The sequence below is a fragment of the Centruroides vittatus genome, unplaced genomic scaffold (assembly GCF_030686945.1).
Source record: "Centruroides vittatus isolate TY-2023 unplaced genomic scaffold, ASM3068694v2 contig_506, whole genome shotgun sequence".
NCBI lineage: Eukaryota > Metazoa > Arthropoda > Arachnida > Scorpiones > Buthidae > Centruroides > Centruroides vittatus.
In genome coordinates this window covers 84,029-101,475 of record NW_027122293.1, presented here as the reverse complement: position 1 = coordinate 101,475, position 17,447 = coordinate 84,029, and the positions used below count along the sequence as shown (strand labels likewise).

Here is a 17,447-nt window from a genome sequence, read left to right as displayed (position 1 = left end):
ATCCAGACCAGCGTGGAGAGAAGAAAGGCGGCCTACCTGGTTCCTGTCTATGAAGTCAGGGATTCGGGTTTTGATACAATCGGCGTCACTGGATTCACCTAGATCAGATTACATCTGAGAATAGTGTTGACGTCCTGGAATGAATAGCGAGGTTGAGGCCGAAGTTTTAAACCAGGCCTGGCCAACCCATATTGTTTCGCGGGCCACTTTGATAACGCGTAACATTACGGTTGGCCACAATTTAGGCAAACATGCTTTTAAAAAAGTAAAACAAATACAAATTGAGTTAGATTCTATTGTTATACCATGAGTTCGTACTAGCACTTGCGCATTATAACAATGACACAGACAAAATTTTCATTTATTTAATTGTTTTCGTATACACATAACAGCAAACAAAAGTTTTAATAAATATATTATTTCGCTTAGCGGGCCACACAATTTAACGTGACGGGCCACAATGCGGTCCGCGGGTTGGCCAGGCCTGTTTTAAACGCTAAAACGTGTATGTCGGACGTTCGGCGCCTCTTTTCTGCAACGCTAGAAGTTTGACGATGGCGTTTGGAATGTCGAACATGATTCCACTGACTTTCCAAACGCTATTGTCAAACTTCTAGGCTTACATGAAAGCGGCACTGAATGTACGACGTACAGGTTTTCGCGGTTAAAACTTCGGCCTCAACCTTGCTAATGATTCCAGGACAGACGATGGAGTCCAATGGTCATTGTCACGAGTTTATTTTACTGAACTATGTACAGGAATTACAATTACACCGATCTTGCAAACAGTGGTCGGAGTGCGCGGTGAGCTAAGTCACTGGACAAAAGCACGTCCACCCAAAATGCGGAGTTAGCCACGGTCTGACGTCACATAGGTTGGGGACGGTGGTCATATGCCATGTTGCCAACTGCCACAATCTAATCTTTCATATAACATATAACATATATTTGAGTTTATTGCTTTATTCTACTCTGTAAATGTAATATCGTCGTCTTCCTCCGCGACTCTTTCACTACTAAAAATTTGCATATTTGTTTTAAACTAATATAAAATAGGACGACATTTGATTGCAATTAATTCGGATTAACACTTTTAGTGAATATTACAAATTTAATACAGAATTTGTATACTTTTAACGTAATTATTAAATTAATTTTATTAATATTTATTAAAAGACCCTCTGACAGTTTCCTTGTAAGTAGAAAACCTTAGAATAGAATAGGACAGCTAAAAGTATAGAATTTAGGAATGTGCTGTGGTTAAGGTTAACAGACTTAACATCCATGATTCCTATATTAGGGCTATGTCAATATCCTCCGTGACTATGAAGTTACGTAACACCGCAGAAACTGTTTTGCAGTGTTGAAAATTAATTTGAATAAATGTAATCACAATGAAAACATGCTCTTAGAAAGGGCTCCACATATTACGGTGGTACTTTCTATAGGTTGACAGCAGCATGCTTACAAGACCCCGAATGCCATATTTATATCCTCTCTGTTTCTATTTTTCATAATATACAGTACATCACAATTAGTATAACTCCATGCCATAAATACATTAGAAGATAAAATTTAAGACAAACGATAAAGATGAAGAAAGATGTCGACCCCTGTATTTTTGTAAAGACATTTCAATTAACAGTTATTTTAAACTAAAGACACAGAGAAAAACGATAGAACTAGAACGACGTGCCAATTGTTCGGTTTCACAATATATGAAGAAATATCTGAAATTTTACAATTTCAAACGTAGACAGTTAAATTCCATCTTGTATTTCATATCACGTCGTATTGATCAGACGTTTGAAGATCAGTTATGAAAATATACGAGGTTTACATTAAATAAACTATTCTTCATGATAAAACAACATAAAAGCGCTTTCAGTCTGACAATATTTTTTTACTGATTACGTCAATAATACACAAATACCTCTCAGTATCATAGGATTTAAATAACAAACATTGAAGCGCTAGCAAAATATTTATGCAAATTAGGACATGTTGCATACTAAACGTTCATTGGTTTAGTATGGTAAAGTTGCAAATCGAATCCAATGAAAATCGCTGACGCTGGACCAGAAGAAAAGTATAAAATTCATTATTCCGAGGGCCTACAAAAAGACGTTTTAATAAAAATGTCAATCCATCTATTCGTATTGTGCTTTAAGATTTTAAAAAGTTTAAGCAACGACTTACAAATGCAATAATTCTCGTCGTCATTAATTCTGGACATCGCAGAAAGGCAACGATCAACCAACCACTCGATATGGCGTACAGTAGAGTGAGTACGACATCCATCACAAATACCTGCAACAATATAAAAGCATATCTGTGTAGTGGCTACGCGATATTTGTTATTTTGTATTGTAGCTAGAGACGTACCGAAATTTCCAAATTAAAGTATATACGAAGTATTTCGAAGGCTCGAAAGAAGTACGACGCCAAGAAGACAGCAACAAAAATAAAACTCAATAGGCAAATGGATTCGAAGAATTTTAACTTGGAGTAATCGCCACAATCTGTGGATTCTTCGACTGCAACGATTCCACACACTGCCAGTATCTGAAAAAGATATTTGATATTATTATTATTTATTTTTCAATTCATATATAATTATTATGCTGTATTTAACAAAAAATGGCCATCCGCCTCCTGCCAAATTACTTAGTAATCATTTAATATCAGTAGCCCGATAAGGAATTTAGCCGTTAATTAATACTTCCGTTAATCCATTCGAATTTCGTAGATTCGAATTTCACATAATAAAAATTAACCGAATATTTTCTTGTTTGCATTAAATTCTTGTTCATTTTAAGGATAAATAATTAGTCGAGACAATCGAATATAAAAGCGTTCAGTAAAATTTCTATTAAAAGCGATTAGAAAATTGGATGACAGAGAAGAATGGCGTTAGAAACTTAACTTAATAATACGAAAATTAACACCGACCAGCTGCATGGTTCTTAAGATTCGATACGAGGTTTTAAAGAAACTTTCTTTTGCCATTTTCAAATCTTTTACTTTTCGTCGACATTCGGATACCGGAACACGCCACGTTATTGGACGAAAAAAGTTTGAAAATATTCGTGACGACGACGTTACGTTGTTTACGCAATGACGTAAATCGCCGTATCAAACGTTCAAATATTGCACGTAATTGTAACATAAAATTGTCATTTAGCTTAAAATGTTCGTTACGACTGTAAAGAAAGCCAATCACCACTTAAACTAAAAACCGAAGAAAATATTAGAAAAAGTGATTTCTGTCGGTAATTAGATATTCCACGGAAAATAAGAACGTTCCTTAACAAATTTTTTCCACTTATTTCTCTCTAAAGTAGCACTGTACAACTTTTCTTTCGCTTATCGGAGTCACCGACAGGACCGCATCCTTTTGGAGGCACGTTTACAAAGTAATTAGCATAATTGAAACAAAGAGAAGCATCCATATCGACCGGACACGACGTGTTAAAGGATTATGCACACATGCGGCGCGGCAAGGAAAAGCGGTGTCGCAAACGCATCTTTGCCGCGCGGCAGCACAACCACACAAGCGGTAATCCGTTTACATTTCGGCGCATGCGTTCAGTATTCAAAATGGCGAATGATATGGACACTGTTGCTATCCAGGTGTTTACAAATTTTGTTTTGTACAGCTTGTTTTATTTAGTTAGAAGATTTCGACGAAGATTCGAATGAAGATTTTGGATTAGAGATATTATATTGGCAAGAATCTTGCAGAGATATTTTGTTGGATCCATAAAAAACTGATGTACAAAATAGGCTTATTCTTCGATTAGGATCTCTCGATAAAGAATACTATTTCGAGTAAGATTCGGTTGATTTGTTATTGGTTGATAGAAACACGTCTTGGCGGCGGTCGCCGCCAAGATGCGTTTCTATCAGCCAATAACAGTTCATCTGGTAGTCACGTGAGAAAATACAATCACGTGGTGTTTTAATGGCGGAATGTTCGACGTGATTAACCGAGATAACTAACATCAGAATAAAGAGGAAAGGATAATAAATTTAACACAAATTCTAAACAAATAATCATATATAATTCAATTCAAAGAACAAAACAACCGAATCTTACTCAAAATAATAATGCCGCGACTCACTTCTCCCACTGTGGCATTCCTAGTCCAGTGGTCCGCATGGTCGCCTATCAAACGGGAGGTTTGCGGTTCGAGCCCCTTGCTGTGATTCTTCTTTGGGGTATACGTTCGCCCGGGCTGAGAACAAATGTAAATCCATATCATTTACATATGGGAACCCCTGTCCTCACGCGGATATTACTGCGAGCGCTCAGGTTGAGCAGCGTTATTTTCATCTGGCAGTGGTTGTACGTTTATCGAAGTGAATAAACACCTCTTTGAAATCCTCATGTCTGATTGTCCTTCGTCTACACGACATTTTCGTGGAGACGCCGAGTAACATCGTGGAGATACCATCCAGTTCCCGCCGAAGTCTTCGTCTTCAAGGGTTGCCACCCGAATACGGGCCGTATTCTTCTCCTGGACGTACGCTGCAGAAACCAATGACCCAAGACCGAGACAAGACATCTGTGGTCACGCTGTTCCCTCTGTGATACAGCACTGTAGAAATCCGTTTATGTTTGCTGGTGACACTACTGATGACCCAGCAGAATGGCTGAGGGAATAGAACGATCGAATAGCGCCATTTAACCACTGGGACGACATGGCATGCCTCGCCAATGCCTACTTTTTCCTAACCGGTATGGCTCGACAGTAGTATGAAAACAATGAGGCGGGTCTTGGTTCGTGGCAACAATTTAAGACCGAAATCCAGAAGGTATTTGGAGATGACAGGCAGCAATCCTGGCGAGCAGAGGAACTGTTAAAACGCATGGCGCAGAAGCATGGGAAGAATACACAGTCATACATACAGGATGTATTACGTTTGTGAAACAAAGTGAATCCGAATATGAAGGAAACCGATAAGGTGTCTCATTTAATGAAAGGCGTTGCTGAAGACGTGTATCAGGCCTTGCTGACAAAAGAGCTCACCAACACTACCGAATTCATCACCTGGTGTCACTACATCGAGGAAATGCGACAGAAGAGAGTCGGACAACAGAAATTCGACCGTCTACCTAATGTCGTACCTGTGGCTTCCTTGGAAGAACAACCCGATATGGTTGCTATCATCTGTCAGATTGTAAGGGAGGAAAGAAATTGAAAGTTCTTCACTCGATACGTTTGTTAGAGAGGAAGTTGAGAAAACCCTCACACCAATATCCCAGTCTGTGTCGACCTGGACAACAACTCAGCCGAAACGGCGTTCTAGCTATGCTGCCGCTGCCCGGCGACCGCTTCTAGCTGCCGAATCGCCAAGACGAAAAACCGACGTGTGGCGAACAGAAGATAATCGCCCAGTTTGTTTCCATTGCGGGCGTCCGGGACACGTTGTGCGTTATTGCTGAGAGATGAGGCAACTGTTCGATGCTTATCGCACTAATAGAGAGACACAGGCTGAGCAGCAGTCCTGCCGATCGTTCCCCGAAGACTACGCTCGCCCACCAGGGTCTCGAAGTTTTTCGCCGTATGCTGGGGAAGAAAGAGAACATTCGCCGACTCTCCGACGCCTTAGATCGCCATCCCCATACCGCCGTCTTAGTCGATCTCTCAGTCGCAGAGCAGAGGAAAACTAAGCGATGCGACCTTTCTTGGGGGTGAGGCCGCTTACGAAGAAAATCCTCCTTCGACGACTGTTGCCCGGATGACCAGGAATTCCGTGGACATTAGTATCGATAATCAACCTGTACATGCCCTTGTCGATTCGGGAGCGTCTTTTTCTGTACTCGCTGAGGCCTATCGTCGGCAACTGCGGAAGACCATGTTCACTGATGTAAAGGATGTCATCCTGAAGGTGGCGGATGGAAATTTCGTACATCCAGCTGGAAAATGTGTAGCGCGAATCAGTATAAATGGGAGGTACCAACCATTTGAGTTTGTAGTCTTGCAGCATTGTAGTCATAATGTTATCCTCGGTTGGGATTTCTTGGAAGCCTCTCAAGCCGTGATAGACTGTGGGCGTTCTGCCCTCCTCTTGGAGAACAACCTTCCAACAAAGGGGATAAAAGCAGAAATGCTAGCTGAACCCTTCCACTTATGCACTTTAGAGGATTGGTTCATCCCTCCATACTCTTTACTGCGAATAACTGTTTCATGCCCAGCAGCTCTCTGTTTATTCGAAGCCGTGGTAGAGGGCAACAAACGCTTACTTCTAGAGAAAGAAGTGGCTACCCCCTCTTCTATTATCCGACTGACAGAAGGCAAGGGAACATTGTGGGTTGCCAATGGTACTTGCAAGCCTAAAACCCTTCTAAAAGGCATATGTGTCGGTGTAGCAGAGCAGTTACAGGAGAATAGTCTAACCGCCATTGACGAATGTGCGCCGCCAGAGCCTATAACGATGACCTCCACTATGAGTCTGCAGGCAGAAGTCCAGCATGAGTAGATTGTGTCGACTGCCTTGACCCCAACCCAACAAATGCAAGTTCGGGACGTTCTTCGTCACTTTTCTGCGACCTTTAAGTTTGGTGGCAACAAGAGAGGCACTGCAAAGATTACAAGAAAGGGTGTTTACCCTTTGCCACGCATAGACTATACCCTCAATTGCTTACGAGGAGCCAATTTTTTTTCCTCGATAGACCTTTTGTTTTTTTTTTTTTTTGTAACTCTTTCTGCCCTGTGGGCACTAAGAGGGGCCTCTTATAGCAAGCCCATTATGGGTTCGGCCAGGCCCACAATGGAGCGACCGGGTGGTGAGGGATGGGGACCGACATATCCGACGGACCACCCCCCGAAAAATTCCTGGGGATTATTCAACCTGTCCGGATTCGATCCCGGGTCTCCCAGAGCGGCAGGCTGCTAACCTTTACCGCTCGGCCATCCGGCCGCTTCGATGGACCTTTACTCAGGGTATTGGCAGATTGAGGTCAATGAACGTGATCAAGAGAAAACCGCCTTCATTACACCAGAGGAGTTATATGAATTCAAAGTCATGCCTTTCGGTTTATGCAATGCGCCAGCGACGTTTGAGAGAATGATGGATAACTTGTTACGCCATCTGAAGTGGACTATGTGCTTATGTTATCTCGACGATATAGTCGTGTTTTCTGAAACCTTTGATAATCATCTGTTACGGTTAAAAGCCGTTCTAAGCTGCAAACAAGATGCAGGCCTTCAACTGAACCCGAAAAAGTGTGTCTTTGGTGCTAACCAGATAAAGAACCTTGGACACCTAATATCAAGAAAGGGGATACGACCTGACCCCGAAAAATTACGAGCAGTCACCGAATTCCCTACTCCGGGAAATACGCACAATGTAAGAAGTTTCCTGGGCCTCTGTTCCTATTACCGCCGCTTTATTAAAAACTTTTGCTGTAAAGCTCAGCCATTACAGCAGCTGTTAAAGAGGAAGTCTACGTTCAAGTGGGGTCAACGAGAAGCTGATTCCTTTGCCACCTTAAAAAGGGCACTTACTTCTAACCGTCTTAGGATTGTACGATGAGAATGCGCCAATAGAACTGCACACAGACGCCAGTGGTTATGGGCGAAACGCAAGATGGCGAAGAGAAGGTAATCGCTTATGCGTCCCGGACGCTTACCAAGGCGGAGAAAAATTATTCGACGACAGAAAGGGAGTGTCTTGCAGTGATATGGGCAATCCACAAATTCCCAGCCATATCTCTTTGGTAAACCATTTGTAGTGGTGACAGATCATCACGCATTATGCTGGTTAGATAGACTGACGGATCCCTCTGGAAGGCTCGCTAGATGGGCCTTACGTCTTCAAGAGTACGACGTTTCCATCTGTTATAAAAGTGGGAAAAAACATAAAGACGCAGACTGCCTTTTGAGGAATCCCATAGATGTCGACACTTCTATAGCGGCTGGCTTAGTTGCCACACTTATGAATGTCGCCGCCAATCAGAGGAAGGACCCACAGTTGGCAGCAGTAATTCGTGCTCTCGAACGATCTGAGCCTGTCAAAGGCGAATTTGAACTTATCAATGGCGTTCTGTATAAAAAAATTACGATCCGGCTGAAAAGAGATGGTTACCCGTGATCTTCAAGCACTTGCGCCTGACTATTCTGCAACATTTCCATGACGCCCCTACGGCTGGTCACTTGGGGGTCGCTAAAACTTATGACAGAATCCGAAAACGCTTCTTTTGGCCGAGGCTATACCGTACAGTAAAGCATTACGTCTCCTATTGTCGAGAATGGCAGAGAAGGAAACAGGTACCACAGAAACCGCCTAGCTGCCTTATTTCTATCCCACCAGCGTTAGCGCCCATTCATCGAATTGGTATGGATTTACTTGGTCCGCTCCCGAAATTCCTCAAAGGTAATAAATGGATTGTGGTCTGCACCGACTATTTCACACGATATGCTGTCACCAAGGCTGTGCCGACAGCTGAGGCCCGAGAAATAGCTAGATTCCTTGTTGATGAAATCCTGTTGAAGCATGGGGCCCCAAGAGTACTCCTCACTGACAGAGGAACAGTTTTCCAATCCAGGCTTGTGTCGGAACTTATGCGGTGCTGCCAAGTAACACACAGTATGACGACCGCATACCATCCGCAGACCAACGGCTTAACCGAACGCTTCAACAAGACATTAACTGATATGATGTCGATGTATGTTGGTGTTGAGCAGAAAGACTGGGACTCAGTGTTGCCCTTCGTCACTTTCGCATATAATACTGCAAAGCAGGATGTTACTGGATTCACTCCATTCTATTTACTCCACGGACGTGAAGCCGAGACAACAATGGACACGTTATTCCCATATCAAGCCAACGATCAACCCGACGATTACCTGGGACATTTAGTCACAACGGCCGAGGAGTCGCGACAATTAGCTCGCGTACGTACATTGATGGCCCAGCAGAAAGATCGAGGACGATATGACGCTGCTTATCGACCTGTATCCTATCAGGGTGATCTTGTGTGGATATTTACACCGGTGAGCAAGGTGGGTCTGTCCGAAAAGCTCCTTAAGCAGTACTTTGGCCCATACAAAGTCCTTCGTCTCTTGTCTGATCTAACCTATGAAGTTGAGGACTTTGACCCTGCATCCAAGAGAAGGAAGCAGAAGGATACTATCCACGTCCTTTGCATGAAACCGTATTGTGATCCCAAGATGCAGGACCCTGCTTTTACCTGTGACGTCAACAGCGCTGCTGTTCGTGAAAACCGACGCCGGTGAATCGGATTCGCCAAGGAAAGAACCCCAAGCACAACGTCGGATGGGCCGATGACTCGTGCCAGAGCTGTAAGAAGTGCCTAAACGACAGCAAGGCGCTGTCTTCTTGAAGGAGGGGCATAATGCCGCGACTCACTTCTCCCACCGTGGCATTCCTAGTCCAGTGGTCAGCATGGTCGCCTATCAAACGGGAGGTTTGCGGTTGAGCCCCTTGCTGTGATTTTTTTTTGGGGTATACGTTTGCCCAGGCTGAGAACAAATGTAAATCCGTATTATTTACATATGGGAACCCCTGTCCTCACGCGGATATTACCGCGAGCACTCAGGTTGAGCAGCGTTATTTTCATCTGGCAGTGGTTGTACGTTTATCGAAGTGAATAAACACCTCTTTGAAATCCTCATGTCTGATTGTCATTCGTCTACGCGACAGTATTCTTTGTCGAGAGACCTTAATCGAGGAATAAGTGTATTTTGTACACCAGTACCTTCTCGATCCAAGAAAACATCTTCCAATATAATCCAATATCTTCGTTCGAATGTTCGACAAAATCTTCTAGCTAAATAAAGCAGCCGTAGAAAACAAAATTTGTAAACATGTGGATAACAACAGTGTCGGTATCGTTCGCCATCTTGAATACTGAACGCGTGCGCCGAAATGTAAGCGGATTGCTGTCGCGAAATGTAAGCGGATTGTCTTTTGTAAATCAGACTCTGATTTACAAAAGAATAAACAATACGGTTATAAGAACAAGAAAAATGATTTCTCTACCCCAACAAATTGCTTTTATTTATTTCTACGACTTATCTATTTTGTCCTTTCTGTCGAAAATTTTGCTTGAAAAAACGGCTATTAATAAGTTGGCTTTGATACCCAGTTTCGGATTATAAGAGAAGCCTTTTGTAATTGGCCGCTTTACGGTTTGTATCGTATAGTTTCATTTGTCCTACGGGTGAGTGTTAGAAACATTAATTATTAAAATATCATTGTAAATTTGACGGTTACTTTTATGATAAAAATATTTACAAAAAATGAATGTTTCTTTCAATTGAATTACAGAGGGCGCCACTGAATTTTTTCCAAATTGTAAAGTGTTCGTTACAATCGAATGGCTCAAAGACGTTAGAGTTGATGAGAAGGAAAACGAAATACATTTTGTGTTATTTATTTATTTTGGAAGAGGCCAATTCTCCCGTGTAGCTATGGTAGAAAAGTTCTCGGTCATTCAAAGGTAAGAGTTTACTTTTAATACGCGTTTTTTCCTAATTTTGTTTTGGTAATGGCGCGATTATTCTTAAGAGACCTCCCTAGTAGACGTGTCCTAAACCGATAGAAGGTTTTGGGGGCAAAGCGTATAATAAGAGTTATAAACGAAAATTGATTACATTATTTACGGTGGAAGCCGCCATTGCTTAACCCTGATCACATGGCGGAGTAGCACATTAAGAAAGGCCAAATAACAGTTAAAGCTGCAGGATACCGTAAATGTAAAGAAGCATTGACTATGAGCAATAAAGCAACACTGCGTAGTTGTATTTATAATGTATCCAATTATATTACTGTTAAATCAGATTCGTATAACATAAAGTTACTAAATATTCTTTTTATACACCCATTTATGCTGTTGCTTTCGCAGTGTCGCGAGACTACAACCCCACAGGATTCTGTATTAGAAAAAAACACCGAAACACATACATAATTTAGATCAGTTAACTAACTTATTCACTAAATGTGTGCTTCTTAATTTCTTAAGACTCGGTGGTGTTTAAAATGTCATAATATGAGTTTCATTTTAAAACATATTTTATGAAGCTGTCTTTTATGCAAAACTTTAAACTTTCTTTTTAAAAACTTAGTTTACTCGCTTGTATGTACAAACACGCAGACAACCAGACGTGTAGATATATACAGAAACATACAAGTAGAGCCACAGAGTAAATTTCGGGCAAAACAAATACAAAACTTGGCAGAGATCACAAATTAAATCGTAAATATTATGTAAAATTGTAGACAAATCAAAGCCTTTTTGGTGATTTCAGCAAATTCGTAAAACTCATTATTTGTAAACCGCTGCTTTTAATTTTGCTAAACTCGCATTATATTATACTTTTGTCGAAAGAGTGTTAAACGTTTTAATATTATATATTCAATTAAAAAATAAAACGTAAAATTCGGACAAATAACCATAGATACAGATTACCCAGAGTATCAAATTAAGCCTAACGATAAAACCAGATACGGTTATAAAAAAGTGTCTTTATAATCAAGAGAGTAAAGCCAGTTATAAGATAAGGCTAAAATATTCTGTTGTCGCATCAACTGTTTCTATTAACTTATCTGTACTTTAGGAGTAACACCAGTGTGTTCTATTGTCACGGGTACTTCATACACAATGAAAGTACGGTGATAGCAAGATAAAGAAGTTCGTGTAGATGTAACTGTTATTCACCGTTTATCTGAATCGATAAACGACAGAATCAATTGTGATTCACAATGAAGCTGATGATGTGCCGAGAAACGTGGATTCATTCCGTTGATATCACGATGTAGACGGACACTAAAGTGACGATCGAATTTAAAGTCGTGCCCTCGGATTGTAAGACCAATAAATACAAAATGATTGAATAGGGGAAAAAAGTGATCACGTAACATAGGTGTCGCGCCTATCGATACGGTTGTAAACAAGCTGTTCCGTTCGAAGGATAGCTTACTTTATAATAATGGAAGAACGAAAATATTTTTTAGGAAGGTTAACAACGGTACAATTAAAGGAAGAATTAAAAAAGTACAATGCCAAGTTAGCTGGTAGAAAAGCCGATTTAATAGAAAGGTAAGTTAAAATAATCTACATCTATATTTTTATCGTTAATTATTACATTTATAATTTCAAGTCCTTATAACTATTACATGATAAGGTAACTTACCAGTATATGAAAGTTTTAAGGATAAGATTTCACAAAATGCACATTTTTCGTCGATAAAAACATTTAAAGATCAGTAAAGTTGTCATTGATTCTTTTCACATTTGCCTAACCAAAACATAAGGTCAAAACTTTAAAATGAAGTTTTTTCCTCTTGGAATATGGTCATGTACTGAACCTGATATATTATAACCAATTTATACCAGTATCTGAAATGTTAACTGTACCAATAGGTTATCACTGTAATTTAGAACAACAATCAACACAAACAAAACTACTTTCTATGAAGTTCTAAGACAATATAAGAGATATATATCTGAATCTTTTACCAAGAGAAAACAATTTTTGGAGTAATTAAAATAAATATAATCAAAATGTCTTTTTTATTGGTCACAAGTCTTCTTACTTGTTTCAATAATTTAATGCAATAAGACTAATTTCTTCACCAATAAACTTTTTGTACAAGTGAATTTTTGCCCATTTCCTTTTACTAAATCTGGCATACACATATACTGTATATATGCCATATTTAGGTGCTTGTCAATACTGTTCAGTTACCTTATACTGTTTATTTTTATATTATATGTAATATATTAAGGTAAGAATATAATATATAGGGTAGATGTACCAGTTTTGGCCAGTGTAGTACCAGTTCTGGCCAGAAAACAAATTTAACTTAAAAATATAATCACAAATGAAACAAACTTTTATTGTTAACTGTGTGAATAGTTAACAATAAAAGTTTGTTTTGTTGGACAGATTTGAATATGTGGTGATAATATTTTTAAGTTAAATTCGTTTTCTGGCCAGAACTCGTACACTGGCCAAAACTGGTACATCTACCCTAATAATAATTTTTGCCTTTTCTGTCAATGAGACAGAAAAAACTAAATAAAATATTGGTGATCATATGTTAACTAGTTATTAAACTTGTTTACAATAATTTTCAGGTTACTGGCATATGAGAGGAATCAGGAAACTCATAATTTTTCTATATCCTGTGATAGCTCTCCTGAACTCAAACTTCCTGATTCATCTGAATATAAGGATCTCTCTCCAAGTTTACAAATACCAGTTTTGACTATAGATACAATTGATGCCTACATGGAGATGTCAGATCAAAGAATGCCACTGTCTGCTGTGCAGATGTATTTTAATGAATTCTTATTAACAATAAGAGGAACAAAAGAAAAAAAATTTTCATATTTTAAAGGTAATGTAAAATCTGAATTAACCAAGGGGAACACATATTATACAGATTTAGTAATTACAGATGATGGGGATATAGAAAATGCAATATGTGAATGTACAGCAGGTAAAGGGCCTAAAGCATATTGCAAACATGTATGTGTAACACTATTGGCAATAGAAGAATACGGAAGAACAGGCAATTATAAGTGTCACAAAACATGCACTCAGGTTCTGCAAACATTCCATCAGCCTACCCGCCAACATAAAGGTTCCCCAATTAAGGCTAGTGAGCTTCCATTTCATTTATTTAAGAAGAGAGGAATGAAAAGGAAACGATTAGAAGACATGAAATTTGACCCCAGACCATCTGGCAGTTCAATCTCTGATTATACAAACTTTGTTATTAATTTGGCAATGAACATGCAAAGTGGTTGTGCAATACCGATATTACAATTAAGGCAACCAGCAAACATGAGGGCTTTAGAGTCAGATCATGATTATTGCAAAAGCACAATGTCCGAAATGTTTTTAAAAGCTTTACATGTAACTGAAGCAAGTAGGGAGTACATAGAACATTTGGAAAAAGAGACCCGATTACAACGAAAAAGTGCAGTTTGGAAGAAGGAACATTTGTTGCGTTTGACATCTTCAAACTTTGGAAAAGTTTGTAAATTAAAATCAGCAGACAGACTAAAATTGTGTGACTCGTTACTGTCAAGTAGGCCAATAAAAAGTAAGGCAATTTCTCATGGCTTAAGGTATGAAAAAGAAGCAATTGAAGCATATTCTTCTTTTGAAAATACTCCTGTGAAAGAATGTGGCATGTTTCTTCATCCAAAATACCCATTCTTAGCTGCAAGTCCAGATGGGCTTGTGGATGATGATAAAATATTAGAAGTTAAATGTCCTTACTCCAGTTTTAAACTTCCTGTGAATGTGCAAAATGTACCATATTTGGAATGTACTGATGACAAAATTACTTTAAAACGGAATCATGATTATTTTTATCAAATCCAAGGTCAATTAGCAGTGACAAAAGTGACTTCAAAGTTTTTATCATTCCAAGAGATGATAAATTTATTGCAGACATGACTGAAACACTGTTTTTCCATGAGCATTTTAAGCCAGCTCTTTTAAAAAAGATGTTCTATAAACATTAAGTTTATAAAATAATTGAGCTAATTGTTATTTTTATTTTACAATTTGAGTTTATGTAAAATTTTTCTAGATGGTGAATTTTTTAAATAATAAAAAGAGATTTTGTTTTAAAGATTAAAATTTTTTATTTGCTTACAAATTTACAAACATTTATTCAACTATAGTACAAATTTTAAAACCACTATATTACTTTGAATTGAAGTTCCATAATGAAGACCTTACTGTGTATGCTAGTATACATTCTTAATCTTAGAATTTATAAGCAGACAAAAATTTAAAAATACTATAAATGGAAAACTTAAATTAGGCTAGGGTCTAGAATGAAAAAAACATTATATACAGAATTAATAGAGCTAGACTAACAGTGAAACAAATTAAGCATCTCTGCCAACAATGCATGGTCTAAAATTGCATAACATAAAACATATAAATATAATTTCACTGCCAAGTTTGGTTACTGTCGGATGCATGTGTTGCCTCAAAATCTTATATGTACGAGCCATTCCTATAATACGTTCAATATGTATTCTTTTACTAGATATTTTTCTGTCTCGAGATAACAAACTGCTGCTCAGCTGTGCTTTTCCTCTCATAAAAGTGGGTGTATTTACCACAACATCTTTAGTAATTAGCAAGTCCTGAATGTTAAAACCTCTATCAGCCATTACACAGTCTTTTGCCTCTGTTATTTTACACAGTGAAGACCTTTCTGCAATCTGTCGATCACTTGCAGAACCACCATAGGCTTCTGAAACAAAACTTACTAGACCACCTGGTGTGCAACCTACAACTGCTTTTAATGTGTTGTCATTTTTATATGATGACCATGTAGCCTGCTGTGCAACAGGATTTTTTGGTTTGCTTATTTTGCATTCTAGAGAATCAATGATAACTTTAGTATTTGGAAATTTCATTTTAAAATCTCTAGGCATGTATGTATCAACAAGAGATCTTTCACTCCATATATCCAACTCTTGCCATTGTAAATACATGAAATTGATCCAAGTAATGAAAACGTTTCGTACTGTTTCTTCAGATACACTAAACATCCTACTCAACTCAAAATTTGCTGTATTCAATCTTAATTTTATTAAAGTCAAGAACAACTGGTTTGGCACTGCAAGTGTTACAACCTGAAACTTGTAATATTTTAAGCTGTATGCTGCTGGTCCCAAACTTTGTAGTACAAAATTGAAAGAATTGTAGTTCTCTAACCCAGTATAGTAATGTATAGCATTGTTGTCAAACTCAAATCTTTCAACTGACACTGGGACTTCAAAAGTATGGGTCTGTGTAGTTACACAGACCATAGTGCTTGCCACATTATTTTCAATAAGACAAGTAGCCTTTTCCTCCTCCTCATCTATTATTACTTCTCCTCCTATTTCTAATGTACCAGTATCCATTATATAGCATGCATCATGATTATCTTGAACTTTGCGTTCACGGTTTTCTCTTCTTGCTCGTCTGCTCGCAACCGAAGGTGCCTCTTTTTTAGACTAAAGAAATACATTTGGTACAGCATCAGCCTTCAGTTGTCTCTTTGCTGGGATGTTTCCTAATAAAGTAAAATAAATCTATTTATTTTTCATTTAGCATAAAGAATTAACAATTAAATCCATGATACTATATATATTTTTTATCCTTTGTTAACTTAGCATTAATGCTATGTAAGTGCTCAAAACTAGCCTCTACTGTTAGGGCTTATCACGCCTAGATATTAAAACTAAACAGAGACTTTTGATGTAAACATCAAGTATTTTTCAAGCGAGGTGTTTGAAGCTTCTTAATTGCTAATAGCTTGAAAAAAATATTGTACAGTTATTATAATTCTTTAAATAATGTGCTTACCAAAGATATTAATTTCCTTATACTGATCAGGTGTGAAGTGATTTTTACACACGAGACTGGATGAAGTTGGTTTCCAATTTGCTCTTTTAACGGCGTGAATCCATTTCTTTCGCAATGCTGGATTTTTTGGAAACTTGTGACCACCACTATTAGAACAATGTGGTACACAGCACCACGTACTTGGCATTTTTGAAACTTAAAATATTTATTAGATTTTCGTTTAAAGAAAAAACAAATGGTACTTTACAACCGACAACGTATCGCTTAGTCTGTTTACGACCTCATCGATACTAGCGCCGCGTGCGGATTGTAAGACCAATTAATACAAAATGATTGAATTGGTATCAAAAACCCGTTTTCAATTTTTTATTTTATTTTTCACACCTATAACTGGGCTATTTTAGCATCATTTTTGTAACAAAATGATTTCTTCCTGTTTGTGTTTGCGATACGATGTTACAGCATTATATTCTGAATAAATTGTTTAGTGGTAGAATGACGTAGTGTCAAAGTGAATTGAATTTTATGTAAATTTTTATTTTTGTTTTCGATAATTAACATAAGCATTCCAAATCGTACACCGATTTACTTTTATTTAATAAGAGTCATGTTATATTTAAAATTTACGTAATCTTTAACGTACCTTTTTTAGCATTGGCACTTTACTTTCTCTTTTTGCAAAATGAAAAGATAGACACAAGTTTGCCTAATACGTATGAAAAACAACCCGAACATTTCGTCGGTTTCTGCGAAAAGTAGAAATATATTGGTAAACCAGTAAATTATTACAACAAAAATGAAGATTATTACATTATTTCGTACTTCTAACTGTTCTATTATATCATAGTATTTGATTTATAATTGCAAAGGTTATCTTATGTAAGGGTTTATCACGCCGAGCGACCAGTCTGACACATTTTAAAAACTCATGAAATTGTGTACAGTAGGAAAATAAAGAATCTTTGTAACATGTTAAATTGGTCACTCGGTGTGTTAAATCCTTACGTAATTATATAAATCAAATACTGAGATATAATGACATATAAAAAATACTTATTTTATTGTATACTTATTACGTTTATAGCG

At 38.1% G+C, this 17,447-nt stretch overlaps 1 protein-coding gene and 1 long non-coding RNA gene across 3 annotated transcripts in view; both read right to left on the bottom strand.

The window, feature by feature from the left end:
• The window catches only part of LOC136978335 (gastrula zinc finger protein XlCGF57.1-like), a 33,337-nt gene extending 16,761 nt beyond the window's left edge, over nucleotides 1–16,576 (bottom strand). The window contains exons 1-3 of the mRNA XM_067274043.1: nucleotides 16,362–16,576; nucleotides 16,022–16,068; nucleotides 15,025–15,643 (exon numbers count right to left, since the gene is read on the bottom strand). Coding sequence (XP_067130144.1) covers nucleotides 15,025–15,643; nucleotides 16,022–16,068; nucleotides 16,362–16,548 — 853 coding nt within the window. The 5' untranslated portion in view covers nucleotides 16,549–16,576. The remainder of the gene's footprint in view (nucleotides 1–15,024; nucleotides 15,644–16,021; nucleotides 16,069–16,361) is intronic.
• On the bottom strand, nucleotides 1,967–3,027 carry LOC136978341 (uncharacterized). Of its 2 annotated transcripts, none has more exons than XR_010881204.1 (3): nucleotides 2,953–3,027; nucleotides 2,200–2,310; nucleotides 1,967–2,114 (listed from the first exon to the last, which is right to left on the bottom strand). It is a non-coding gene; the product is annotated as an uncharacterized lncRNA (long non-coding RNA). The 2 variants fall into 2 exon arrangements; XR_010881203.1 differs by lacking the exon at nucleotides 2,953–3,027 and adding an exon at nucleotides 2,386–2,521.
• Nucleotides 16,577–17,447: the final 871 nt, after the last annotated feature.